Source organism: Callithrix jacchus, chromosome 5 (assembly GCF_049354715.1).
Source record: "Callithrix jacchus isolate 240 chromosome 5, calJac240_pri, whole genome shotgun sequence".
Classification (NCBI taxonomy): domain Eukaryota; kingdom Metazoa; phylum Chordata; class Mammalia; order Primates; family Cebidae; genus Callithrix; species Callithrix jacchus.
Window position 1 is genome coordinate 66,490,341 of NC_133506.1, and position 26,175 is coordinate 66,516,515.

Consider the following 26,175-nt stretch of genomic DNA (forward strand, 5'->3'; position numbering starts at 1 on the left):
CCAGATTCCATTCCGACTGGCTCTTAACCACTGCACATTAGGGCTCCAGGTGGCTGTGCCTCCAGGGAAGCGTGCCACCCACACGGACACCCACTCTGCCCCAGCTCCTGGGCTCTGGCACAGAGGAAGGTGTCAGCCCTGTGCCAAGGTTTCCCCACCTGCTCCCCCCAAATCCTCAGGCACTGACTGTCTCCACCTGGAGCCGGGTATTCCCAGCAGCCTGCCCCCGGCTGGCGGGCGCCAGCTCCTGGCAGAGAGGCTGCTGTGTAATTAGAAACTCCGCAAACTCCCTAATTGCCAGTTCTTCTCCGCGGGAGGCTGGCGCTATTCTGAGCTGCTCCTGTTGCCGCTGCCCAAGACAAAGAGAGAAGAGACCAGGAGCAGAAGCAGGCTGGCCTGGAGGGGTCCCTAGGGAGGGCCGGTGAAGTCAGAGGGGACCACGAGTTGGAGAACGCCTGGAGAGCGGCCAGAGGCCCAACGTGGCATGGAGCAGGCTGCTGCCCCTGCTGGGCCCAGCGTCCCTCAGCACAGCCCACCCTGTGGCTGCCTCCCTGCCTTCCCGGCCTGTCCCTACCCATGCCCAGAATGGTGATATCAAACCAGCCAAGCCTATGCATTCTTTATTCAGGTGGCATAAAAATCCTACAAAAACCTTACAAAAGAGCCTCAAGGAGCCTGTGGGGCCTTTCCTGCCTCAGTCCCTGAGCTCCTGTGCAGAGGAGGGAGACAGGAGAGGAAGGAAGGGAATCCCGGCAGTGCTGGCATCTCAGGGGCCAAAGGCGTGGGTGGGGTGGAGGCCAAGGGGCGCTGGGCAGGTTAGGCCCTGGCCAGGCTGTGCAGGACCCGAGTTCCACACCGAGCGAGCCACCCCCAGGGCCTGTTGCTCCTTGCCCTGTCCTGGGTCTCCTGGGACAAGCCCAAAGGCAGCCCTCTCCCCCTCCCTTTCTCTCTGGTAAACAAAAGTGGGGTGTCCCAGCTGACCTGGGGGGCAGCTCACCTGTCTCCTGGGAGAACTAGAAGCACACCTCCCTCCCTCCCACCCAGACCCTGGCATAGGACACCCTCTGGGCTCCTCCCTCCCATGCTCCAATGCCTGCCCTCCTCCCGGCCCCCCACCTCAAGCTCCCCAAGAGGTGTCAGGAAAGAATGGCCTCTCTCAAACTGTCCCCCCAGGCTCCCCAGCCCCTGCCCCAGTGCCACAAAGCAGGTTGGAAAAAGTCACATGAGTGGAGAGGCTGGTCCAGGCCAGGACTCTGGATGCAGTGGCCACGGCCCCTCACTTGGGGTTGTGAAGCTGGGGGTAATCCTCCTCAAAGCGGGGCGCAAGTTTCAAGTCGGGACCGAAGGCCTTGTCCCGGCCTGGGGGGGAGTCCTTGCTGGCCGGGGAATCCTGCTGCTCCCTGGGCTCCCACGGTGCGCTGGGGTTGGGGTTCTTCACGCTGCCCACGAAGAGGGGAAGGCCCATGGTATCCTCGAAGATGAAGAAGAGGAAGGGGCGGTTCACACTGAAGGAGGACACGGACATGCGGGACATGGCGATGCTGGTGGCTGCGGCTGCCTCCACGCCGACCTCGCCGAGCTCCAGGGTGGACTGGTGCTGCACGCCGGACACCACCAGGCTCTGGTCGGAGATCCCACGCAGGTCCGGGGTCTGGAACAGCTCCTGCAGGCCTGCCCGGGGCCAGAGACCGCTGGTCAGAGCTCGGCTCTCAGGCTCCTGGAGCTGCTTGGGAGGGTGTCTGACATCCTGGCCAGCAAACACCTTGAACTCACAGATCCCGGCTTACTTCCTATGTAATTTCCAAGCCTCAGCTTCAACACCACTTCCTCTAGGAAGCCTTCCCTGATCTCCAGCTCCAAAGTCCAAGCTAGGTACATCTTCCGTGTCCTCCCGGGTGAACTGAGAGAAGCCCTCGCTGTCTCATCACTTATGCAGCTGTAGGTACCTGATTATTCGTCCACCCGCCCCATTAGACTGAGCTGTGTGTACTGGTGGGGTCCCAGTGCCTGCTACAGTGCCTGGGATACAGCAGTTGCCTAGCAAATGGCTAAAGGATAGATGCTTTATTTATTTATTTGTTTGTTTGTTTATTTATTTTGAGACAGTCTCACTGTGTCGCACAGGCTAGAGTGCAGTGGCCTGATCTCGGCTCACCGAAACCTCTACCTCCCAGGTTCAAGCCATTCTCCTGCCTCAGCCTCCCAAGTAGCTGAGACTACAGGCACCCACCACCACGCCCAGCTAATTTTTTTTTTTTTTTTAGTAGAAACAGGGTTTCACTATGTTGGCCAGGCTGGTCTTGAACTCCTGACCTCCTTGAACTCCTAATCCACCAACCTTGGCCTCCCAAAGTGCTGGGATTACAGACTTTAGCCACTGCACCCAGCCTAATGCTTATTTATTTATTTTAGTTATTATTATTATTATTTTTTGAGATGGGGTCTCTATCACCCAGGCTGGAGTACAGTGGCGCAATCCCGGCTCACTGCAGCCTCAACCACCTGGGCTCAAGAGGTCCTCCTATTTCAGTCTCCCGAGCAGCTGAGACCACAGGCATGCACCATGCCAGCTGATTTTGGTATTTTTTTGTAGAGACGGGGTTTCACCATGTTGCACAGGCTGGTCTCGAACTCCTGGGCTCAAGCAATCCACCAGCCTCAGCTTCCCAAAGTGCAGGAATTACAGGTGTGAGCCACCACACCCAGCATTTCTTTAACAGCACGACACCCCAGCTTCTCCTCCCTCCCCATCCAGGACAGCTGGGGAGGCTCGCATGCCACCCAGGCTCTATCCAGACTCTCCTTGCAATGCTTGGTCATGGGCAGCAAGGCAGATCCCCATTCACTGGTCACCCAATATGCCCTAGGGGCCAGGTGTTCATATTCAACCCTCTCCCACTCCCGAAGCCCTGGAAAAGAGCAGAACACAGGCCGGCTCTGACCCAGCCCCACTGCCAACCACAGGCTTCCTCCTCCCCCACCCTGCCTAGCCTGACCTCGGCGGCCGGCCTATACCCTCCTCCTTACCCAGTTGGCTGAGGATGGCCACCAGGTCCATTTGGTGTTTCAGATACAGCTTAGGCAGCCAGACCTTGGTGGGCCTCTCCCACACCGAGGGTGGGTGCAGGGTGTCCCAACTCAGGTTGGCCAGTACCTGGGACACGTTCCATTCAAAGTGGGTGGGTATGAGGACCACAAAGCTCATGTTGTTCTTAAAGGGGAAATGAGCCACCTGCAGATAAGGAAGGGAAGAGCCTGAGGACCAGAAAGTGCAGAGCTGGGCAAGGGCGAGCCAGCAAGTGCTCCCGCACCAGGCAGACGCTGGGGCTGCTGGTCACCCTGCCGGCCTGTGCCTGGACCGCACTACACTTCCTCTGCGAGGCGGAGTCACACCACCTGTCCACTGCAGGTGGACATGGAACTGAATGAGATGCTTTTAAAGTTTCTAGCAGTGTGGCCGGGAGGTGGCTCACACTTGTAATCCCAGCACTCTGGGAGGCTGAGGTGAGTGGATCACCTAGGTTAGAAGTTTGAGACTAGGCTGAGCACCGTGGCTCACGCCTATAATCCTAGCACTTTGGAAGGCTGAGGCGGGCAGATTACCTGAGGTCAGGAGTTCAAGACCAGCCTGGCCAACATGGTGAACCACCGTCTCTACTAAAAATACTAGCCCAGCGTGATGGTGAGAACCTGTAGTCCCAGCTACTCAGGAGGCAGAGGCAGGAGAATCACTTTGGCCTGGGAAGCAGAGGTTGCAGTGAGCCAAGATCACACCACTACACTCTAGCCTGGGTGACAGAGCAAGACTCTGCCTCAAAAAGAAAAAAAGAAAAAGTTTGAGACCAGACTGGCCAACATGGTAAAACCCCGTCTCTACTAAAAATACAGAAATTAGCCAGGCATGGTGGCACTGTAATTCCAGCTACTCGAGAGGCTGAGGCAGGAGAATCCCTTGAACCCGGGAAGTGGAGGCTGCAGTGAGCCAAGATCACACCACTGCACTCCAGCCTGGGTGACAAGAGTGAAAATCCATCTCCAGAAAAAAAAAAAGTTTCCAGCAGTGTCTATCTCATAGAGAGTGCTCAACACATGTGGGTTTCTCTCTTCACCTGCTACCAGCCAGCTGTGTATATATGTTGTGATTTGGCTTAAGATTTCTTTTTTTCTGTCTTTTTGAGACGGAGTCTTGCTCTGTCACCAGGCTGGAGTGCAGTGGCGTGACCTTGGCTCACTGAAACCTCTGCCTCCCAGGTTCAAGAGATTCTCCGGCCTCAGCCTCCTGAGTAGCCGGGATTTCAGGCGCTCACCACCTCACCTGGCCAATTTTTGTATTTTTAGTACAGACAGGGTTTCACCATGTTGGCCGGGCTGGTCTCAAACTCCTGACCTCGTGATCTGTCCACCTTGGCCTCCCAAAGTGCTGGGATGACAGGCGTGAGGCACTGTGCCTGGCCATTAGGATTTCATCTGGAGGGATACTGCAGTGAAAGCTGTGTGGGCACCATGGGGCTGGAGGGCATCCTACAGCTGTGACTCCCTGGGTTCCAGGCAGAGTGCCTGTGTGCAGAACCTCCGCCCACAGGAGGATAAGCATGGGGTTTGGCTGTTTGGGCCTGCCTGCAGAGGGCCTGAGGAAGAGGAAGGCGGAGGGGCCAGGGAAAGGAGACAGAGCATAAGGAAGAGTGCACAGGGCACAGCGTGGAGAAAAAAGGAAGCAGAAGGAAGGGTGCGCAGGACACGGTGTGGAAGGAAGAAGAGGCAGGAAAAGAGGGGCAGGTGGGGCGGTGAATCAGACCTTCCACAGTGAGCTGGAGGGAAGCTAGGACACTCTGCCCAGGCCCCACTCCCCACAGCCCCTCCCAGGAGGGCTGCCCAGGTGGCTTCGGCTCCTCCCTGCAGAAGTGGCCGTGCTCTGTGTCACACTTGCCTTGTGAAGCTAACAAACACTGCCATCTCAGCCACAGCTGTCCTGCCCAGGGCTCAATGCCCAGGCCAAGGGGACTACAGTTAGGCTAGAAGCAAGGGAGGCAACACCTGAGACAGCTCGGCACAGAACTTTATCTAATCAGAGCCGGGCGCAGCGGCTCAGGCCTGTAATATCCCAGCACTGGGAGGCCAACACGAGATCCCTTGAGGTCAGGAGTTCGAGACCAGCCTGGCCAACATGGTGAAACCCCATCTGTACTTTTAAAAATACAAAAATTAGCCAGGCGTGGTGGTGCTGTAGTCCCTGCTACTCAGGAGGCTGAGGCAGGAGAATCGCTTGAACCTGGGAGGTAGAGGTTGTAGTGAGCTGAGATCACACCACTGTACTCCAGCCTGGGGGATAGAGCGAGACTCAGTCTCAAAAAAAAAAAAAAAGTGTATAGAATCAGAATGTTCCACACAGGATGAAGGAAATCCAGTCCAATTAGATCCTCCCTTCTAAGGACACTGTGTGAGGGCCTTGTATGAACCCTCATCAACGATGGTCACCTGAGTCTCAGTTCAGTGCCCCTCCTCAAAGAATCCTCCCTGACCACTCTAAACTACCTAAATAAGGCGAGATGTGGTGGTTGTAACGTGCAATCCCAAAACTTAGGGAGGCTGAGGTGCTCGGATCACCTGAGGTCAGGAGTTTGAGGCCAGCTTTTTTTTTTTTTTTGAGACGGAATCTCGCTCTGTTGCCAGGCGCACAATCTCAGCTCACTGCAGCCTCTGCCTCCTGGGTTCAAACAATTATCCTGCCTCAACCTCCTGAGTAGCTGAGACTACAGGCACCCTCCACCACGCTCAGCTCAGTTTTGTATTTTTAGTAGAGATGGGGTTTCACCATGGTGGTCAGGCTGGTGTCAAACTCCTGACCTCATTATCACCCAGGCTAGAGTGCAGGCACAATCTCGGCTCACTGCAATATCTGCTGCCCAGGTTCAAGCGAGTAGCTGAGATTATGGGTGCTCGCCACCACGCCTGGCTAATTTTTGTATTTTTAGTAGAGACGAGGTTTCGTGTCTTGGCCAGGCTGGTCTTGAACTCCTGACCTTATGATTCACCTGCCTCGGCCTCCCAAAGTGCTGGGATTATAGGCATGAGCCATCGCTCCGGGCCAAAATCACCTTCTCTTTCAGCTTTCCCTCCATAGTGCTTCCACTGTCTGGAATTCCTGTGTTGATGGACGTTTACTGTTGCCCTGTGGATCTTGCCTCCCAAGAGCAGAGGCCCGGCCTCCCTCATGCTCCACAAAAACCCTAGTGCTTACAACAGTGTCTAAGCACACAGCAAATGTCCCCTATATTTTCATTGAATTAATGAACCTCAAAGAGCCTGGAGCCTCAGTCCTCCTGCCAGGTAGGAAGAGGGATGTGGAACCTTTTGGAACTGCCTGCCCCTGAGAAGTGGCAGCAAGGAAAGCGAAACACCCACCACCCAGCCCTGTGTAGGCTCCACAGACTGTCCCCTCCACTCCCAGCCTCCCAGCACTCAGGCCCAGCCTGCTGGGGACAACCTGGATCTCAGGCTGCTCCAGTGAGAACCAATGCAGCGGGTACGTGGGGGCATGCATCATCTCCACGGGCACCGTGAACTGCTCATCCAGGTGGAAGAAGCCTCTCTTGGTGAGGCTCGGGTCAAACTTGTTCCTCCAGAAACCTGCAACCAGGCAGAGGCAGGGGTCATGGAGATGGGGCCCAGCCCCTTGCCCATCCCACCCAGCACCCATTCAAGAGGTGGAGAGCGGTAGAGGCCAAGACCCCAGGGAATGTCGGTGGCATCCAGTGGATTGAGGTCTCTTTCCTGCGGGGTTTTGAAATCTGGGTTCATGCTTCCCCGCTACCCCAGCAATGCCCCCAGGAATCTCCCCTGGGTCTTTACAGACCATCTGTTCCCAGGTACTCCCTCTAGGACAACCTCATCTGGCTCCTGGGCATCCGCCCCCACCACACCCAGATGCCCCCTGCCTCATGGCCCAGACAGAGGAGAAAGGGGACCCTCAGAACAAAGCCTGTATGGCCGGGGGCTGTGGCTTACGCCTGTTATCCCAGCACTTTGGGAGGCTGAGGTGGGCAGATCACCTGAGGTCAGGAGTTCAAGACCAACCTGGCCAACATGGTGAAACCCTGTCTCTACTAAAAATTAGCCAGGTATGGTGGCACATGCCTGTAATCCCAGCTAATTAGGAGAATAGCTTGAACCCAGGAGGCAAAGGCTGCTGTGAGCTGAGATTGTGCCATTGCACTCCAGCTTGGGTGACAGAGCAAGAATCAGTCAAAAAAGCGGGGGCTGGGCACGGGGGCTCACACCTGTAATCCCAGCACTTTGGGAAGCCAAGGCGGGTGGATCACCTGAGGTCAGGAGTTTGAGACCCTCCTGGCCAACATGGTGAATCTCCATCTCTACTAAAAATACAAAAAAATGAGCTGGGCATGCTGGCAGGGCCTGTAATCTCAGTTACTCGGAGGCTGAGGCAGGAGAATCGGTTGAACCCAGGAGGCGGAGGTTGCAGTGAACTGAGATCGCACCATTGCACTCCTGGCCTGGGGAACAAGAGTGAGGCTTGTCTCAAAAAGAAAAAAAAGCTTGCACATCCCAGCTCGGCCTATGGCATGGGTGATGCCAGGTGGGGGATGTATGAGGAGGAGGAGCGCACCCTGAAAGTGGATGGCATTGAGGAGAAGCAACACCGTGTCTTCTGGTAGCTGGGAGAGGAACTCCGGAATTTTCCCCTCCGTGGCCTCCTTCACCCACTGGTTGATGTTTGCCAGGTCATCCTCCTGCTTTCCCGTCAGGCTCACAGGCTTTGCACCAAATATCTGTTCTGATTGTTCCAGGAACTCTTCTTTGATGGGAAATCCTGCACACAGGGAGCACAGGCTGTCCCTGGGACTCAGGCTCCACGGTCAGCCATGCTCCTACCCGCTGCCGGAGGCCCAGCCCCTGTCTCTCACCCTCCTTCACCCCAGGTCAGGATGGAGGGTCCCCGGCCTCAGCACCCACCTTTCTGCAGGTACATCCTGGCGGCCAGTCGGAAGGTGCCGGTGCCCAGGCCCTGGCAGAGGCGGCTCAGCTGATGGGGAAGGCAGGGCCCAGGGCCGGCATGCAGCACCTGGTGCAGCCTCTGCAGCGTGTGGTTCTGAGCACCTGGAGGGCAGTGCACCGGCTGAGGCCTGCTGGGGCCCTTTCTCACCCCCACTGCCTGCTCCAGTCCCTCCTGGATACCTGTGATGAGCATGCCCACAGGACCGCACAGTGCCCTCCCACAGCCACGGTTCTGCTCTGCATGACTGAGTCTTTCCCCCGTGGCTGACAGCCTGGGTGACCTCACGTCTCTCAAGTGACCTTCCCTCTCTGGGCTTCCGTTTCCCAGAGCAAAACCCTCCAGCACAATGGGAGAGAGTACAGCTATCAAACTGTCACGTAAAAATCACCAGGAGAGGCCAGGCACAGTGGCTCATGTCTATAATCCCTTCAGGAGGCCGAGGCAGGTGGATCACCTGAGGTCAGGAGTTTGAGACCAGCCTGGCCAACAGGGTGAAACCCTGTCTCTACTAAAAATACAAAAATTAGCCTGGTGTGGTGGCAGATGCCTATAATCCCGGCTACTCTGGAGGCTGAGGCAGGAGAATCACTTGAACCCAGGAGGCGGAGTTTGTGGTGAGCCAAGATTGCACCATAGCACTCCAGCATGGGCGACAGAGCGAGACTCTGCTCAGACAAACTAACAAACAAATCACCTGGAAGACTTGTAAATAAGCAGATTCCCCTGCCCAGTCCCTGAGATCTGATGCACACAGACCGACGGGTGGGAGCCTGGGAATCTGCAGTTTTTAACCCAGCAGCCTGGTGGAGGAGGTACCCTTGGAGAACCCCTGGAGTACCATGTTCCTACTGGCCTCCCATCTCTCTTTGTCTGGACAAGTGGTTCCAGGGTACCTAGTGCCAGGTGAGACAGCGCCAGGGCCACACTGAGGGGTGACAGGATGAGGTTGGGGCTGGTGGAGGTTTCAGCCACCAGGGAAAACAGGTCAGCAGTGAAGGCCATCATGGCCTGGGCCAGACTGTGGGTCTGCTGTGGGGTGGGTTCTCCGCTGCAGTCTCTTGGGGGACTCTTAGGGGCAGTCCGGCCACCAGGCTCCTGCGGGGACAGATGGGGGGCAGAGAGATCAAGGGGTCAGCTCCAGGTTCTGTGTTGCAGGTCCTGAGGACAGTAGGGCCTGGTCACAGCCCAAGGGGAGAGGGGGTGTCTGACGGAGGGCACTGGCATTCTGGGGCCTGGCGCCCACCTATGGTCCTCCCCACCCTCTGTCCCTCCTGGCCTCCAGATTCCAGAGCCTTGGCCTTGGTACGCCCGCCGCCCTGCTGCTGCGGCTGCCTTCCGCTAGCCCCGCCCACTCTTCCCCAGCCCCACCTGGTTACCTGGTTGTCCAGCTTGAGGAAGGTAAGCGGGAGCACCTTCTTCTGGGTTGGCCCCATAGTTAGCTGCAGAACGGAGGAAGCAGCTGGAGTGTGACCCTCCCACAAGGCCCCACCCTGCCCAGGCCACTGGTGAGACCCCAGGGCCTTCCCCGTTAGGGCTCCTCGCTTCCCAGTACCTGCTGGCCCACGGGCTCCATGGCGCTCACAGGGGAGAACTGTAGAAAAAGGGGTGAGGCTAGGAGGGCCCCCTGGAAGCCAAGCCCTCCCTCCACACAAGTGCCCCTCTTCTCCCCCTCCGCCCGCCCCACCTGGACGTCAGCCCAGCCTCACCATGGAGCAGGAGCTGAGCAGCAGGAGCCCCCAGAGCAGCACCATGTTCCTGTGGCAGGGACAGAAGGTATGTTACCATCTCTGTCCCCACGCCCGCCAGGGACTCCTACCCACACGCTCACAGACACCGAGTCACCAGCGCCCAGGGGAAGAAGCAGGTTCCAGAGTGAGAACAGCACTCATGCAGCGGCTCCCCTCCTGTGGGGCAGGACAGCCCTCCCAGCTCCTTCCCCCTTAGTTTCTGGTCTTTCACATTCCGTGCACTAAAAGTGTTTTGGTTAATAGGAGGGAAATAGCAAAACAAAAACGTTCCCCTCCTTCCAGGCCCTGCACTGAGCAGACTTGCATCTCAATCCAGACTGCCTCTTGCAAAGGACCTCGGCACTCCCTGTAACCCCACCAGGCTTGGCGTTACCTTTAAAATGGTGGCCTGAAGGCCAGGCGAGGTGGCTCATGCCTATAATCCCAGCACTTTGGGAGGCCGAGGCGGGTGGATCACGAGGCCAAGAGATTGAGACCATCCTGGTCAACAAGGCGAAACCCCGTCTCTACTAAAAATACAAAAATTAGCTGGGCATGGTGGTACGCACCTGTAGTGCCAGCTACTCAGGATGCTGAGGCAGGAGAATTGCTTGAACCCAGGAGGTGGAGTTTGTGGTGAGCCGAGATCACGCCATTCACTCCAGTCTGGGTAACAACAGCGAAACTCTGTCTCAAAAAAAAAAATAAAATAGAATAAATAAAAATAAAAATAAAATGGTGGCCTGAGTCCCTCAGTCCTCTCGCATGCTCGGTGAGGACCAAAACAAGGCCGTCTGTGTGGCCGGGCACGGTGGCTCACGCCTGTCATCCCACCACTTTGGGAGGCTGAGGCAGATGGATCACCTGAGGTCAGGTGTTCGAGACCAGCCTGGCCAACATGGAGAAACCCCATCTCTACTAAAAATACAAAAATTAGCTGGGCGTGGTGGCATAAGCCTGTAATCCCAGCTACTCGGGAAGCTGAGGCAGGAGAATCGCTTGAACCTGGGAGGTGGAGGTTGCAGTGAGCCGAGATCACGCCACTGCACTCCAGCCTGGATGACAGAGTGAGACTCTGTCTCAAAAAAGGAAGATAAAATAAGGCTGTCTTTGTAAACTGTGAGCACAATGCTTGGCACTCACCGATGGCTGGGTTCGGCTTGGCTCAAGGCCGCCTCTTCCGGGAAGCCTGCCCTAAAGCCTCCACCCCAGAGCTCCCGCCCAACCTGCTGTGTCCTCTGAGCCAGTCTTTTCAGGCCCATCAGGTCTTGCCTACAAGGCTGGACATATTTCTGAGGCCCTGAGGTCTCAGCAGGGCTGGCGAGGCGACTGGAGAGCTGCCTTCTGACCCAGCAGCAGAGCCCAGTGAATGACTCCGGCCAGAGCCGCCTGTGGACTTAGGAGAATCACAGACCGTGACCCTGACCATGCTGGCTCTGGGAAGGGCAGGGGTGGGTCTCAGGAGGACAAGCCAGAGCAGGTGTTACAGCCTCCCCCCAACCCCATCTCAGGGCCAATCCTTCCGAGGGTCCTTCTGTGGCCCCTGGCCCCACCCCTATTGCACACAAGCGCTCTGACCAGGCACCATCTCGGACCTGGGCGTTTGAATCTTCTTGCCAAGAACAGGCTCCAGTGTTTTGGGTCCCAGAGGTACTTCTCCCGGAGCCCCCGCCTTGGCTCCGCACTGCCAGAGGAGGCTGGGGAGTGACAGGCCGGAATCAATCCAGCCCAGACCCCTCAGTGGGGAAGACAGCTCCCTGCCTCCTCTGCCGCCCAGGGAGCAGGCCGAGCCACCCACCTCCCCCGTACCTCTGCCGGCTCCTTGCTGCTGCACTCGAAGTTCCTCTGGCCCCACTTGGGTGCTCCCCACCCTCTGCACAGGCTCCGGCCGGCCCGGCCCACCCCTCCGCCCACCGGGACCTTTACTCTCAGCCAACCCCGTGGAGAGTGCTTTCTCTTCTGGTAAACATTGACTGGCACATCCGGTTAAACATTGATCTTGAAGCCTGAAGCCCCTTTCCCCCAGGCGTGTGATCCTGAGGCAGGACCCCATGGATTTGGGTCCCACCTGAGCCTGGAAAGAGGTTCAGGAGGAGAGAGATGAAGAGGCTGGACCTGGGTGTCCACCCACCCCCACCTTACAGACCCGGGATAGAATGCCCACCCCCACCTTACAGACCCGGGATGGGACGCCCACCCTCACCTTACAGACTTGGGATGGGATGCCCACCTTACAGACCCAGGATGAGATGCCCACCTTACAGACCCGGGATGGGATGCCCACCTGACCTTATGGACCCGGGATGGGACGCCCACCTTACAGATCCGGGATGGGATGCCCACCTCACCTTACGGACGTGGGATGGGACACCCACCCTCACCTTACAGACCCAGGATGGGACGCCCACCTCTTCTTACAGATCCGGGATGGGACGCCCACCCCCACCTTACAGACCCGGGATAGAATGCCCACCCCCACCTTACAGACCCAGGATGGGACGCCCACCTCACCTTATGGACCCAGGATGGGACACCCACCTCACCTTATAGACCTGGAATGGAACGCCCACTCCACCTTACAAGCCCAGATCCAAGTTGGCTGCCTTCAGACCAAGCCTGGAAGGCAGGGGTGAGGGAGGAGAGATGGGAGGGGTCACCTCTCTGTGTCCTGCCTCCCCACAGCAGTGTCTCTTTCCCCTAACCCAGAGTGAGGGTCCTGGAAACACACCTGAGTAGGCTGCATGAACCAGAAGGCTTGCAGCCCATGCCGATCAGGCTGCCTCCCACCCCCATGGGCGGCTCTTAACTGCCCTGGAAACTGCCAGGTCTCCCCTTGCCCACCATCGAGATAAGCCTCAGGCTGGGCATGGTGGCTCACACCTGTAATCCTAAGTTTGGGAGGCCAAAACGGGAGGGTCGATTGAGCCCAGGAGTTGGAGGCCAGCTTGGGCCACATACCTTACAGACCCGGGATGGGACGGTGAGGCTGCAACTCTTGGAAAAACACACAAGACAAGCCACAGTTCATCCCATGGCCCTTCCAGAGGATTTATTGGTCATATTTACATCTATTGCAAATTGTGAGGAGGCAGCAGGTGCCATCCCAGGCTTCAGCTCCATTCTCGAATGTGAGGCTGAGGCACAGAGATGGTTCTTCTCACCCCTCCCCTCAGGGTCATGAAGCCCAGCAGGATTTCAGGGCCCAAAGGCTGCCTCCTCAGCTCAAGGCACAAACACTGTGGTTAGGGGTGAGAGGCGAGGCATGGGCTCACTCCTGGAGGCAAAGGGCCGCTGGCAGAGGGCACCTTCTCTTTCCTCCTTCCCCTCCTGGTCCCACCATGGCCAGACCCTGAATGGGTGAACACTTGAACCGCAGACCAAGGCGCTTAGCTCCTGGACTGTGGCCAGCCTCCTCAGGCTGGAATCCAAGCACCATCAGTACCCTGGACTGGGGCAGCCCCCCGTCCTGGAGGGATGGGGCAGAGAGCACCCAGCAGGGGCTGAGGGGCTAGAGACTGACCAGGCAGGGCCAAGCTTCCCTGTCCTCACGTGGACCACAGGGCAGAGCTGGGGAGAAGTGAAGGCGGCCGTCCTTCCTCCTGCTCTCACTTCCCGCTTGCTAGGAGCAGTGTGGCCCCAGGCCATGAATGAGACCCCTCTGGCAGCCTTGCTGGCTCTGGCGATTCAGGGGTCAGGACTCCCAGACCCCAGTTGGGGGTCCTGGTTGGCAGGCCATGTGAGCACCCAGGGTGTGGGGCCCAGCGACTCCCTGGAGGGAGCTGCTGCTGGGAAACAGGGCGAGCATTCACCCCGCCGGGGGATGCCTTCCCCACCCTTGCCTGGCCAGCTCTGGCCCCAGCCTATGCCAGGAGGCGGATAACCCCGTTGTCGGAGCCCAGTAGGAGGTGGCGTTTGGTGGGCAGCAAGGCCAGGCTGGTGAGCGTGCCACGGAAGTTCTCAGAACTGAGCTTCGTGGTGGCCTGGGAGGGCGGCTCCAGCAGGGAACAGACGCCTATCTTGTTGGACACGGTGCCAGTGACCACCTCGCTGCCGTACAGATCAAAGGTGTGGATGGGGTCGGACGCCGACTTGTAGTGATGCGTGGGCTTCTGCTCCAGCTCTTTCCAGACAGTCAAGGAATGGTCAGAGGAGGAGCTGACCAGGACGCTGCCCTCCACCGCCTGTCCCAGGAGAGGGGAGCCTCAGCCCAGACCCCGGTCCTTCTGCATACCCCAGAGCCCTGAGACCTTCATTTCCCTCTGCAGTCTCTCTAGGAAGACAGGCCGTCCTGGGTGGGTGACAGGCTGCCACCCTCCCATGCCATACTCAGCCTGGTTCATTTGAACACACTCAGCGTCAGTAACCCAGTGGTCACTCTAACTTGAGAACTATTTACAAGCACTGTGCTGAGCGAGCACGTGACCACACGTGACCTTCATAGCAACCCTATGCGGTGGGTGCGGCCATTGTTCCCATTTTACAGAGAGGAAAACTGAGGCTCAGAGACGTGACATAACCACATCATGGTCATGGGGCCAGGAAGCAGCAGAGCCAGGATTAACACCCAGGCTGACCCCAGAGCCTCCTGACACACTCTTGGAAAGTTAGAATTTAGAGGCCCCTGGAGCTCAGGGTTCCCAGGGCCCGGGAGGGAGCCAGCCACAGCCTGTTGTAAGTGGGGCCACGCACGTTGCCTGGCCTCCAGCCACGATGGGAGGAAAGCCCCAGCTGTCTGCAGAAATCCTCCCCTCCTGGGCCTCCCTGAGCAGCTCCCTGAGGCCTGTGATTGAGAACGGGGGTGGGGGAGGGGAGGAGGCAGGGGCAGGATCCCCATACTCAGGTGTACCCCTGCCTTCGCCGGGGTGGCCCAGCAGGCCGTGGACTCTGCTCAGTGGTCTGTGGGCAGTAAACAGCCTCCCAGCTGAGCTTATTTAACCCGAACTGGGTCACGGACAGGGCCTGACCCCTGATCCTCCTAACAAGACAAATATGGACAAGGGTTACTCATTAGAACATCTGACAGGGTCAGCTCAGCCCCTGTGGCTCCTGCCCCCACGGCCTGCCACCTGCCGAGCCCCCTGCTGCAAGACCTGCTCCTCCCTCCCTGCCCATTGATCCTCCGCCAGGTATATAAGACACACCGGCTGGAGCCTGTCCCCAGGCAGGCAGGCCCCAAGCAGGGGTGATAACCGGACAGGGACGGGGGCTGGGTGGTAAGGGGAAGGGGACCCAGCCCATCACCTTGATCTGCAGAATGTCCCCTTCATGGGCTGGCCAGCCTCGCAGAACCAGGCCTGTTCGGGTGTCCAGGAGCACCATGAAGCCCGAGGAGAAGCCAGCCACGATGCTCCGGCCACTGGGGCTGACTGCCAGGGAGCGGACAAGCCCAGTGTTCAGCCCACTGCCCAGGCGGAACTCATGCTGCAGACAGAGGACGATTGAGCTGAGGCCTGACCTTCTGACCCCCTCCCCGAGGCCCTGCCCACCACCGCAGCCCACACGGCAGGAAGGCCTGACCTGGGACCCTCATGGAGGGACAGGACAAGCCAGAACCCCACCCCCCTCACAGGCCGGGGTCCTGCCCCCCAGGAGGTGCCGCTATGGGTGAGCTGGCACCAAGGATAAAGTAAAGCGCCCCAACAACATCCTGGCTTTCTGTTTTTGGGGAGTCTCTCCTCCCTGCCAGGTCCCCAGAGAACCAGGCGAGAGCTCAGGGCCCTGGATGCCCCCTGACCTGCAGGCCAGGCTTCCTGCAGTCCACAAAGCGCAGGGTGGAATCGGAACTGGCCATGGTGATGCTGGTGTGGGGGGCGGGCATGACAGCCACTGCCGTGAGGGGCACCCGGCTGTCCAGCAGCTCCACTGCGCGAAGAGTTTTCCCTGGGGAGGAGAGGCCAGTGGATCTGGGGCCAGCAGCTGCTGGAAGAGCTCCAGCCGCTTCTAACCCCCCAGCTCACCCCAAACCTGCCTTCCAGCCCCCAGAGAGCCTTAGGAAATGCTGAAGACGGAGTCTTGCTCTGTCGCCCAGGCTGGAGTGCAGTGGTGCAACCTCGGTTCACTGCAACCTCCACCTCCCGGGTTCAAGCAATACTCCTGCCTCAGCCTCCCAAGTAGCTGGGATTATAGGCACCCAGCTCCATGCCCCACTAATTTTTTTGTATTTTTAGTAGAGACAGGGTTTCACCATGTTGGCCAGGCAGGTCTCAAACTCCTGGCCTCCCAAAGTGCTGGGATTACAGGTGTGAGCCACCGCGTCTGGCTTAAACATGTTTCCTAACTCTCCCCCTCCTTCCTGCCTCCATGGCCAGGCCAGGCTCCCATCCCCAAAGCAACCTCCTCTCTCTGCACAGCGCCGCTGACCCAGTGCCCCCTCCCTCTGTCTGCCCCGACACTACCCCTTTCCCCCTTTTAACCTTATTTCTTCCTATGATGATGCCAAAAAATAAGTCACCATTGGCAAAATAAATACCATCTGCCACACCTGAAGCCAAAACCCTTCGTGAGCTCTCAGCTTAGACGGCAGCGGACGCTTCAGCAACAGGCCCTCGCTCGGGGCCACTCAGCAGCTAAGCCAGTGGAGCCGACACAGACCCAAGCAGAACAGATTCTGAGCGCTAACTGTTCTTCTAGGCAGACTCCGGGGCATAACACCCCCACCCCCGGGCCCCCTTCCCAGAAGCCTGGCAGCCACAGGAGCATCCCCAGAACAGGCCGCAGCTGGGCCTGCTCACCTGTGAAGGGGTCCCAGACGTGCACAGCCCCGTCACAGCTCACCACATGCTGCAGGGCCTCGAGCTGGTCCACGAAGAAGACACTCTTGCGGTGCTGGGTATAGACCAGGCGCGGGGCCGTCTCGCAGGTGCCGTCCCCGTAGTTGTACAGCGGCCAGAGGCGCACAGTCCGGTCCTTGCTGCCACTCAGGAAGAAGTCCTCGCCACTCAGGGGGGCCACACACTTGACAGCCCCCGAGTGCCCTGGGAAGCTCTGCAGGCGGATCTGGTGGAAGTGAAAGTGGGCATCCTGCTGGCTCACGCCGATCTCGTACTGCCAGTAGGCCAGCCAATTTCCACTCAGCCCGTGGGCGCTCCGAGGCAGCTCCTGCTTCAGGGCGTTGTCCTCACTCCCGCTGCCCGCCCCCGAGATGGGGCCCAGTGGCCCGGGGCTCTCGGGCTGAGAGTCAGCGGGGATCTGGATGCGATTCCCCACCAGGACGCTCCCAAAGGTTCCCGAGTGGCCGTCGTCCTGGGGGCAGCGTCCGCCCTGGGGGTCCCACTCAGGGCCCATACTGGGCACGGTGGGCTCCACACTGGCAGGGCTGTGGCTGCTCGGGCTGATGCTCTCCAGGTACAGCCCTGCCAGCTCCCCAACCAGCTCGTGGTTGGGGATGATTTTCCAGATGATGTCACCTGGATGGGAGTGGTACAAGTTCTGAGATTAGGGAGGACGGCGGGTGGCAGCCATCACCCATCCGAGGACTCGGGAACCACAGAAGATGGGGCAGGTACTGGCTGTGCAACTCTGGGCAAGTAACTGTGTCTCTGAGCCTGCTTCCTCTCCAGTGAAATATCGGTTCATTCTGTTGTGATATACACATGAGCGTCTTCTATATGTGCTGTGCCACACTGGGCACTAGAAATAGAACACAGAACAAGCCAGGTGGGGCACTGCCCTCCCAAAGCTTAGATTTCAGTGTTGGGGCGATCACACGTCTAACCACAGGGCTGCTGGTCCTCTCCGGGGAGATGATACACCCTGCACCAATCAGCACAGCACTCAGCAGGCCCGGGGAAGCTTCAGAAACAGGAGGCCACTCCTTCCGTCTCACCCACTCCCAGAGACCGCCAATCCACCGCCCTGCCTCTCCTGCCTTCCCCAGGGACACTGCAGGCCAACTCCTAGGCCCCTCTTGCTAGCTAATGCCCAGTCCCTGTTTGTATGTCCCCTTGGGGGTAGGAGTCTGAGGCCAAATCCCTTTGCTGTCACCCAAAAAGCTGCTTAGAACCCACTGTGGACTTTGGGGGAAGGGCAGAGAACAGGGCCTCCCAAGGGAGGAGCCAGCCACAAAGGCTGAGTAAGGGGACGCAACGGGGTAGTACCCAACAGGCAGGAGAAGGGCACGTAGATTGTGTACGCCATCTGCAGGGTGAACACCTTCTCCAGCTCGTCCAGCAGGGTGGGGTCCACAGGCCGCTGCTGCCCATCGGAGAAGACCACCTCTGGCAGCTGGCCCTCACTGCGGCCTGTGGGGTCCAGCTTCAGATCCTGTAAACAAGACGCACGGGGGTTGGGGGTCAGCCGGGTCCATGGCCCCACCCCGGCCCGCCTTGCCTCGCAGGTCCGCACACCTGCTGCCGAAGCTCATGCAGCTGAGAGAAGACCTGAAAGAAGGCGGCCACCGGCTCGCTCAGGTGCTGCTGGACCATCTCCTGTCCAATACGCAGGCAGATGAGAGCGATGAGGCTGATGGTTTTCACACACAGGATGGTCCGCGCCTGGGCGCCGCTTGGGAACCTGGAGACAGAGCTCATGAGCTCCAGCCCCCAGCTCTGCAGGACGTGGCCAGAATCTATCAAAACCTTTACTGATTGATTGACTGAGATGGAGTATCGCTCTGTCACCCAGGCTGGAGTGCAGTGATGGGATCTCAGCTCACTGCAACCTCCGCCTCCCAGGTTCAAGTGATTCTGCTGCCTCAGCCTCCCAAGTAGCTGTGACTACAGGTGCTAACTTTTTTTGTATTTTTAGTAGGGATGGGGTTTCACCATGTTGGCCTGGCTGGTCTTGAACTCCTGACCTCAACTGATTCACCCACACTTGGCCTATATTCTTAGAGATGAGATCTCACTTTGTTGCCCAGGCTGGTCTTGAACTCCTGGACTTAAGCAATCTTCCTGCCTCGGCCTCTCACAGTGCTGGGATTACAGGCGTGAGCTACCTCACCCAGCCATATCAAAAGCTTTAAATGAAACAAGCTCAAAGACCAACTGGTCTTTGAGGAAACTGAGGCACAGGAAAAGGGTGTGGCTTGCTCAGGGTCACACAGTCGGGCTCAAAACCAGGACTCCTGCTGCCTCGCCCAGTGTTGGCTCCTCTCCACTAAGCTTCCCATCCCCTCCCGGGAGCCCCTCCACTGGGCAGCTCCCCCTGCATCGGGTGGGGCGGGGCCTACCCTGTGACGAGGGACGTGAGGAAGCTGAGCACGGGCAGCAGGACCTCGTGGCTGATCCGGGGCAGGATGTCCATGAGCGTGGTGTCCGAGAGGTACACAATGATCTTCTGAGTCAGCGTCACTGCGGCCAGCAGCCCTGCCTCCTTACGGCTGTTGAGTCGGCTGGGGCCTGAGGCGCTCCCTGGGGCCACCTAGGGCCACCGAGCAGATGAGGGCCAGGCAGCCCCACAGACCCCTGGGACCCCAGAGGCCCCGGGCTGGCCCTCAGGTCCTCAGCCTTCCCAGCCCGGGCTGCCCAGCCAGCAACTGACCAGGTAGCTGATGTAGGGCAGGTACTGGTAGGTGAGGACGGGCTCCCCATACAGGTGCGCAAGGTGCAGGAGGCAGCTGAGCACCGGCCCTGACGCCACGTCGCCCAGCACTGGCCGCTTCTGATAGATGTTGCCGGCGCTCAGTGAGGGGCTGTCGCCACTGCTGGCAGTGAACTGCTGCCGCGTGGGCCCTGCCGAGGAAGGCCCAGCAGCCCTGAGTCGCCAGTGGTGGGCGGGAGGGGCTGGCCCTGCAGAGCTGTGCTGGCCACGTGAGCTCCACCAGCCTGTGGTCTGCCCCAGCCCTACCCAAGGTGGCCACTTACAGACCGGGACCCAGGACCCGCCAGGAGGTGGTTTGAGGGAGGGCTGGGAGGGATCCCCGCTGGAGAGGGCTGGAGATGGGCAGAGGGCCGGGGAGAAGCCCCGTCTCCAGCACCAACCGCAGGCCTCCTTACCAACATAACAAGACGTCAGCAGGCGCAGCAGGTTCCGGGCCACGTGGCGGGAGGCCACTGTGGGGCCGAGCTTGGCAGACAGCCAGCGGACCATCTTGCAGGCTGTATCTGGGAGCGGGAGCAGGCCTTGAGCACCTCAGATAGCAGGGCTCATCACCCCTGCCACCCCGCCCCACGGCACCCCACTCAACCACCCCGGCCGCAGCTGTATCCAGAGCCCAGCCCAGGCAGCGGCCCCACATCACCCCCTTCACGCAACAGCGGCAGAGCTGCCCAGGCCTGGCCTCCCCGCCTCAGACACCACGTGCAGCACGTTTCCTTCCAGTGGGTCTTCTGAAGCTCCTTAACAAGGCCGGGCTGGCCGTGGCTCCCTCCCTCCAGCCTCTCTTCCCTCCACTCCCTCAGTCTCCCCATACTGGCCTTTCCCTGCTTCCCCTCTTTAATGGAACGTAACCACCTCACAGCCTCACACATGCTGTTCCCTCGCCTTCAGAATTTTTTTTTTTGCCCGTTTTTGCCTTCCTACTTCTGACTCCTGCTTGAACCTCAACTGTCCCTGTGTTTAAGGAAGCCTGTTCTGACCCCTGAAAACCAGACGGAACAGCAGCTTTTTTTTTTTTTTTTGGAGTCTCACTCTGTTGCCCAGGCTAGAGTGCAACGGCACAATCTCAGCTCACCGCAAACTCCACCTCCCAGGTTCGAATGATTCTCCGGCCTCAGCCTCCTGAGTAGGTGAGACTACAGGCACCTACCACCACACCCGGCTAATTTTGGTATTTTTAGGAGAGATGGGGTTTCACCATGTTGGCCAGGCTTGTCTCAAACTCCTGACCTCGAGTGAACCTCCCTCCTCAGCCTCCCAAAGTGCTGAGATTACAGGTATGAGCCACCGCGCCCAGCTGAAGAGCACCAAGTTCCACTCCCTAGTAAGAACGCAGCCGTGTTCTTTATGGCACTAACATAACACACGTGCTTAAGACCGCCTACACTGCAGCCTCTCGTCTGCTGGGTGTGAGCTGCTTGAAGGCAGGCCTGCATCTGTGTTGCAGGTAGACCTGGCTCGATCCACTGTTTGGCACAGAGTAGGTGTTCTGCAAGGGTGCAAGGAGAAGTAGGAGGTATTTTGGCAGACACCCCCCAGACCGGGGAACTCACCAAGGAGGATCTTCTGCTCTTTGCCTTCTGACTGCTCTGGCAGCGGCTCCTCCTGTCCTTCCCCGTCTCCCCCACTGCTGCCGGCCACAACCGCCTCCATGGACAGCACCGTGTCGGACAGAGTGAGCTCAGATGCCCCAGTGACCTCCTCCTGCTCCCCCTCCTCCTCCTCTAACAGCACGCAGCCGTCCTCCTCCTCTTCCTCCTCTGAGCCCTCGCTTTGCTTCAAGTCCTGGCTGCTGTCGCCTGATCGGAGGCTGCTCTTGTCCATGGGGGCAGCCCCATCGTCTGGAGCCCGCTCCTCACCCAGGGAGGTCTCGCTGGTGCTGCTCTTGTCACTCAGCCGGCCCAGGCTCACAGCCTCAGCCTCCTGGGGCTGGGGAGACTCAGTTACATAGAGCCCGGCTTGGAAGTCCTCTGTCTCAGGGAGGTCAGCCTGGTCGTGGAAGCTGACGCCAGACGTGTAGTCTGGGAGCCCCAGGCCCGAGGAGGCAGAAGGCTCCCCATCCATGGGAATCTCCTCCCCAAAAGCACAGGATCCTGGCCCGGCCCCGGGCAGCCCGCTTTCCTCGTCCTCAGCAGCCGCCACCAGGTCCTTGGTCTCCTCCTGGGAGGCCTCTGTGCCTGCCAGCACCTGCAGGACGTGGGGCAGCAGGTGAGTGAGGAAGGCCTGCAGCCCCAGCCGCACCATCAGCTGGGCCACAAAGCAGTCAGTGTACAGGTAGAAGCGGCCGTGGAGCTGGCAGGGGCTCTCATAGGCACCGATGAGAGGCTTCAGGAGGTACTTGTTGGCATTTTTGGGGCCCAGTGCCTTGGCAACCGGTTCGAACAGGTACCAGGCAGTGTACACGGCCGTGTGCTCCTCGGACATGAGTGACAGCACAAAGGGCAGCAGGATCTCCAGGCCCTCAGGGGTGATGTCACTTAGCACTGCACCCAGCTGCTGCCACAGAGTGAACACCAGCTCACGCCCCTGTGCCTCGTCCTCCACACGCCTCGTCTGGTACAGGAGGATAAATCTGTGCAGCGCGGGGAAGTAGGGCGGGAAGGGAACCACGGAGCTGAAGGGGCTGAGCAGCTGGCCCGGGCAGGGCGGAGGCAGTCCCTGGGAGACAGGCCTGTACTCGAACAGCCGGTCCAGCTTGCCCCTCTCTGCTCCCAGGGGGCCTTCGGGGCCACTCAGCTGCAAGAGTATATCTAGCACGGGCTGCAGAGACACAGGGACCTCCCTAGGGTGGCGCGTGCAGAGTCCCCGTACGGCCTGGAAGCGCACCCACAGAGGTGCATCAGGCTGCAGCGTCCGCACCCTGGAGGCAAACACCATCTCTGCCAACAGGACTCCCAGTGCCTGCATGTCCCTGTGGAACAGGTGCTGCAGCGGCATGGCTGGCCGACCCTGGGGCTGCTCAGGCACCTCCCACAGGCCCCCGAGGCCCTTGGCCAGGAAGTTGCCTGTTCTCTCCAGCTCCTCCAGGGCCTGCATGGGGTGGAAGCCCTCGGGAAGAAGAATCCTTCCCTCCTCACCCTCCCCAGGGTCTGCCCCAGCAGCTTTATTCCTTCGGCCTGGACGAGAGGCTGAGGCCACCGAGAAAGACAGAAGGCTAGGGGCTGCCTGGCCGGAGGAGGTGGCCAGCTGGTCCCCCGATTTCCCAGCAACGGAAATGGAATCCAGAGCCTCTGTGGCCTGCTCCAAGTCCTCTTCTCCTGCCACTGGCCTGTCTCTGGCCCAGGTAGCCTCGCAGGGAATGGCCTCTAAAACTGGCTGGCCCACCCCATTTGGAAGCTGTCCCGGGTCCTCCCGGCCCTCTGTCTCCTGGATGGTCTGGATTAACAGCCTGGGGATGAGTGGAGGCTCCGGCAGGAGGGCAAGAGTCCCGGCCAGGCGCTGCGGATGAGGCTGGTCAAAGAGCTGCACCACCCCGTAGCTGGCCAGGTGCGTGTGGGCGTCCACCAGGTGCAGACACACGTTCTTCTCCTTGACCGCCTCCTTGCCCTGGAGTTTGTAGCCAAACGTAAGGTCGATCCAGTGGTGCAGGTCCTGGGACACCTCCCAGCTCTCCAGCAGGGCTCGGTGGGCAGCCACGAACTCCTGGCTGGAGCCGCACCAGGACGGCACGTCCAGGTCAGGCATGTCGGGGTGGATGGAGTGGAAGATGGAGGGGTCGCTGTAGAACTCGGGGATACACTCGTCGGGGGTCCAGCTCTGCATCCGCTCCATGCTGGCCGGATACTCATGCGGCTCCCACTGCGCCCGCACGTGTCCGCAGAGCACAGCGCGAGGAGTGCGCCGAGCCTTGTATACGTAGTATGTGATGTCTGACAGCACGTCCGAGATGTGGTGGGGAACGTGGGGGGGTTCCCCGCCGCCCGTGCCCCCTGCCGCAAACGCCTGCCGCGTCATCTCGTAGGTGAAGTCCAGCTGCTTATCCCCCTTGTTGAGACGGAACTTGGACTTGCGCAGGTCTCGGAAGCGCCCATGTGGCGTGGTGAAGTCCACCACCCAGGGCAGCACGGGGTGGTAGTTGGGGTCTCCCGGCCTCCGGCCGGCCAACCGATTCAGCTGCATGAGGTAGTGGAAGTTGCTGATGCGGCCGTGCACCCAGTCTAGCACCAGGCCACCAAGTTCCTCCTGACAGGGGGGTGGCCCAGGCTGCCCTGCCCGCTCCTCCTCAGACTTCCTGCCCGCCTCACCCCTTGCCACTAGGGCCTCCTGGCTCTCATCCTCCTCGGGCCTCTCATAGGCACTCAGGTCCAGCCGCAGCTGGCTGCAAAGCTTCTCATCCACCGCGATGTGGTGCAGAGACAGGGCCCCGCACGCCAGGCCCTGGCGGTGACAAGCATCCATGGCCCTCAGCACACGGAAGAGAATGAACAGCACCTTGGCCTGGCTGTTGGTCAGCTTGGCGGGGCTGAAGGTGACCACGTCATGGAGGGAGAACGGCAGGTGAGGGTGAACCACATACAGCATCTCCGGAGACTCCAGCAAGGCCTCAGCCCGTAAAAGACTGGGGCAAGCAGGGCCGCCCCGAGGGGGGCAGGGACCTTCTCTGGCATGTGATGGGCACTGGGTGGCTTCACCCACTGGCAGGAAGGAGCAACCGTAGACCCTCTGCAGAGCCTGCCGTACTGACTCCAAGGCAGGGGCTGCCGAGGGCGCAGGGCTGCGACTGTAGGGCTGCGCGTACCTCTGGTATGCGTGGCGCCACAGGTTGCGGTAATTCTGGGCAGCGACGTCCTGCATGAAGCGCATGAGAGTCTCGGGGCTGCAGGACCCGTCCTCCGAGGCCAGGCCCCCTCCCAGAGGGTAGGACAGTCTCCGCTTCCGCAGCCCGTGCACCTCCACGCGCGTCCAGCCGGGGGGCAGCCTTTGCACCGAGCGCTGCAGGAGAGTCCGGACTTCCGCTTCTGCCAGGCCCTCGGCGCGGGGACAGGGGCCCGGGGGCAGCCGGCGATCGCGGAGGCTGGCCAGCCAGCGCGCAGGCACCAGGGCTACCACGTGGGTGCCCCTCAGGGCCGGCGCCAGCTGCCGGGGATCGATGCTTAGGTCCCTCTCCACGCTCCGGAGCAGCTCCCGCATGTCTGGGCCTGGGAGCGGGTACCAGCCCCCGGCCGGGGTGCTCGGGGTGCCTTCCCGCCCCCCGCTCCCTTGGGCCATCTCCTCCGGGCCGCCCGGGGGCAGCGCGGGACTGCGCCCGGCCACGGCGCTGCTGGCGACGGCTTCCGGGTGCCAGGCCCGCAGGGCTGGGGCGGGCGCAGGGCGGCGGCGGGGGGCCGGCGATGAAAAGAGCGGGGCGGGGCGCGCTTATCCTCCGCGGGTCCTGCGCTCGCTCCGGGCGCGGCGGGGCAGAGGCTGCCGGGCGCGGGCACCGGGCTCCGCCGTGACGGGTCAGCTGACGCGGGTCACGTGACTGCCCCGGCACGGAAACATGCGCACGTGGCTCCGGGGGCTGGGGCGGGCCGGGGCGGGCCGGGGCGGGGGCCCCAAGGGGCCCCGTCCCCCGTTCCGCTTCCTGCCCGCGCCCTCTCGCGCTGTTCCGCCAGGCTCCCCTCTCCCTCCCGGGGCCGCGCGGGTCTCCCGGCAGCTCCAGCCGGCCTGGCGGAGGGCGGCGCCGCCTTTCCACCCCTCCCTCTCCCCTCCAGCTAGCGCCGGCGCGCGGGTCGGGGAGGCTGTGCCCGGAGATGCCAGCCTTTACTGAAAGTGCTAGCTGCGCAACCAGGGGCACAACTGGTTTTCTGCAGGATTTCTGCGGGTTTTTGTTGTTGTTGTTGTCTTTGGTTTTTTTTTGGTTTTTGTTTGAGACTGAGTTTGGCTCTGTCATAAGGCTGGAATGCACTGGCCCGATCTCGGCTCACTGCAGCCTCCACCTCTCGGGTTCCAGCGAGTCTCCTGCCTCAGCCTCCCAAGTTGCTGGGACAGGCGCCCGCCATCACGCCCGGCTAATTTCTGTATTTTTTAGTAGAGGAGGGTTTTCACCCTGTTGACCAGGCTGGTCTCGAACTCCTGACTTCAAGTGATCCACCGCCTCGGCCTCCCAAAGGACTGGGATGACAGGCGTGAGCCACCGCACCCGGCCCCAACTGGGACTTTGACATGGAATCCCCTTGGCGCCTCCATGCCGCCTTCCACAGGAAGGAGCTTATTAATCTTCCCAAGTACTTCAACAGGAACAAACCATTTGGCCCTCCCAGCACATTCTGTGAAGCAGTGGGGACAGTTATTACTGTTTATATTTTACAGGTATTGACCAAGAACTGCTGAAGAGGCTTGTCCGTGTGGCAGAATGGAGACTCAGAAGCTGGTGTCAGACTTCTTTCTGTTCTGGAGCACTCCCTCCTGACAGCCTTCCTACTGCCTTTAAAAAAACAAAACCCTGAGATGTCTGAGGGAGAGAAATGGCCCAGGCCCAGAGGCCTGGCGTTTTGGGGAGGAAACGTTCCCCAAGACTTCCTGCTGAAGATGGTCTCTGCTGTACCACTGAGCCTGCCAGCTGCGGTCAGAGCCTTGCAGATGGCACTGTGGCTGGGGGGAGGGCGAGGCACAGGACACGGAATAGAAACCAGAGAGCTGGCACCAAAACTGCATGGTGGCAGTTGTGACTCATCTGCAGGACAGATAGACCATTGTCTACAGCAAAACCACTGGCCCTGTTTCTTTTCTTTTTTAGAGACAGAATCTTGCTCGGTCGCCCTGGCTGAAATGCAGTGGCACGATCTTGGCTCACTGCAACCTCCGCCTCCCAGGTTCAAGCAATTCCCCTGGCTTAGCCTCCCGAGTACCTGGATCTACAGATACACACCACCATGCACCGCGAATCTTTGTATTTTTAGTAGAGACAGGGTTTCA

At 59.8% G+C, this 26,175-nt stretch overlaps 2 protein-coding genes across 6 annotated transcripts; both read right to left on the reverse strand.

Moving 5' to 3' along the window:
- Nucleotides 1-604: 604 nt before the first annotated feature.
- SERPINF2 (serpin family F member 2) lies at nt 605-11,588 on the reverse strand. Of its 4 annotated transcripts, XM_078372472.1 has the most exons (12): nt 11,551-11,588; nt 11,337-11,438; nt 10,311-10,428; nt 9,721-9,769; nt 9,567-9,605; nt 9,391-9,453; nt 8,908-9,109; nt 7,972-8,115; nt 7,625-7,828; nt 6,485-6,627; nt 3,028-3,232; nt 605-1,671 (listed from the first exon to the last, which is right to left on the reverse strand). In XM_078372472.1, the coding sequence occupies exons 4-12, from the start codon at nt 9,763-9,765 to the stop codon at nt 1,277-1,279; spliced, it is 1,440 nt and encodes a 479-aa protein (XP_078228598.1). In that variant the 5' UTR covers nt 9,766-9,769; nt 10,311-10,428; nt 11,337-11,438; nt 11,551-11,588; the 3' UTR covers nt 605-1,276. The 4 variants fall into 4 exon arrangements, with proteins under 4 accessions (XP_078228598.1, XP_078228599.1, XP_035155302.3 ...); XM_078372473.1 differs by lacking the exon at nt 11,337-11,438; XM_035299411.3 differs by lacking the exon at nt 10,311-10,428.
- A 1,176-nt stretch (nt 11,589-12,764) lies between these two features.
- Nucleotides 12,765-24,741, reverse strand: WDR81 (WD repeat domain 81). 2 transcript variants are annotated; one of them, XR_013535426.1, is made up of 10 exons: nt 20,832-24,741; nt 19,677-19,784; nt 19,222-19,412; nt 18,911-19,101; nt 18,087-18,252; nt 17,838-18,003; nt 16,516-17,147; nt 15,476-15,621; nt 14,983-15,162; nt 12,765-13,922 (listed from the first exon to the last, which is right to left on the reverse strand). XR_013535426.1 is itself a non-coding variant. In XM_035299408.3 (10 exons), exons 1-10 carry the CDS (start codon nt 24,484-24,486, stop codon nt 13,602-13,604), a joined length of 5,799 nt encoding a protein of 1,932 aa, XP_035155299.2. In that variant the 5' UTR covers nt 24,487-24,741; the 3' UTR covers nt 12,765-13,601. The 2 variants fall into 2 exon arrangements, 1 of the variants encoding a protein (XP_035155299.2); XM_035299408.3 differs by having other exon boundaries at nt 16,473-17,147.
- Between the last annotated feature and the right edge of the window lie 1,434 nt (nt 24,742-26,175).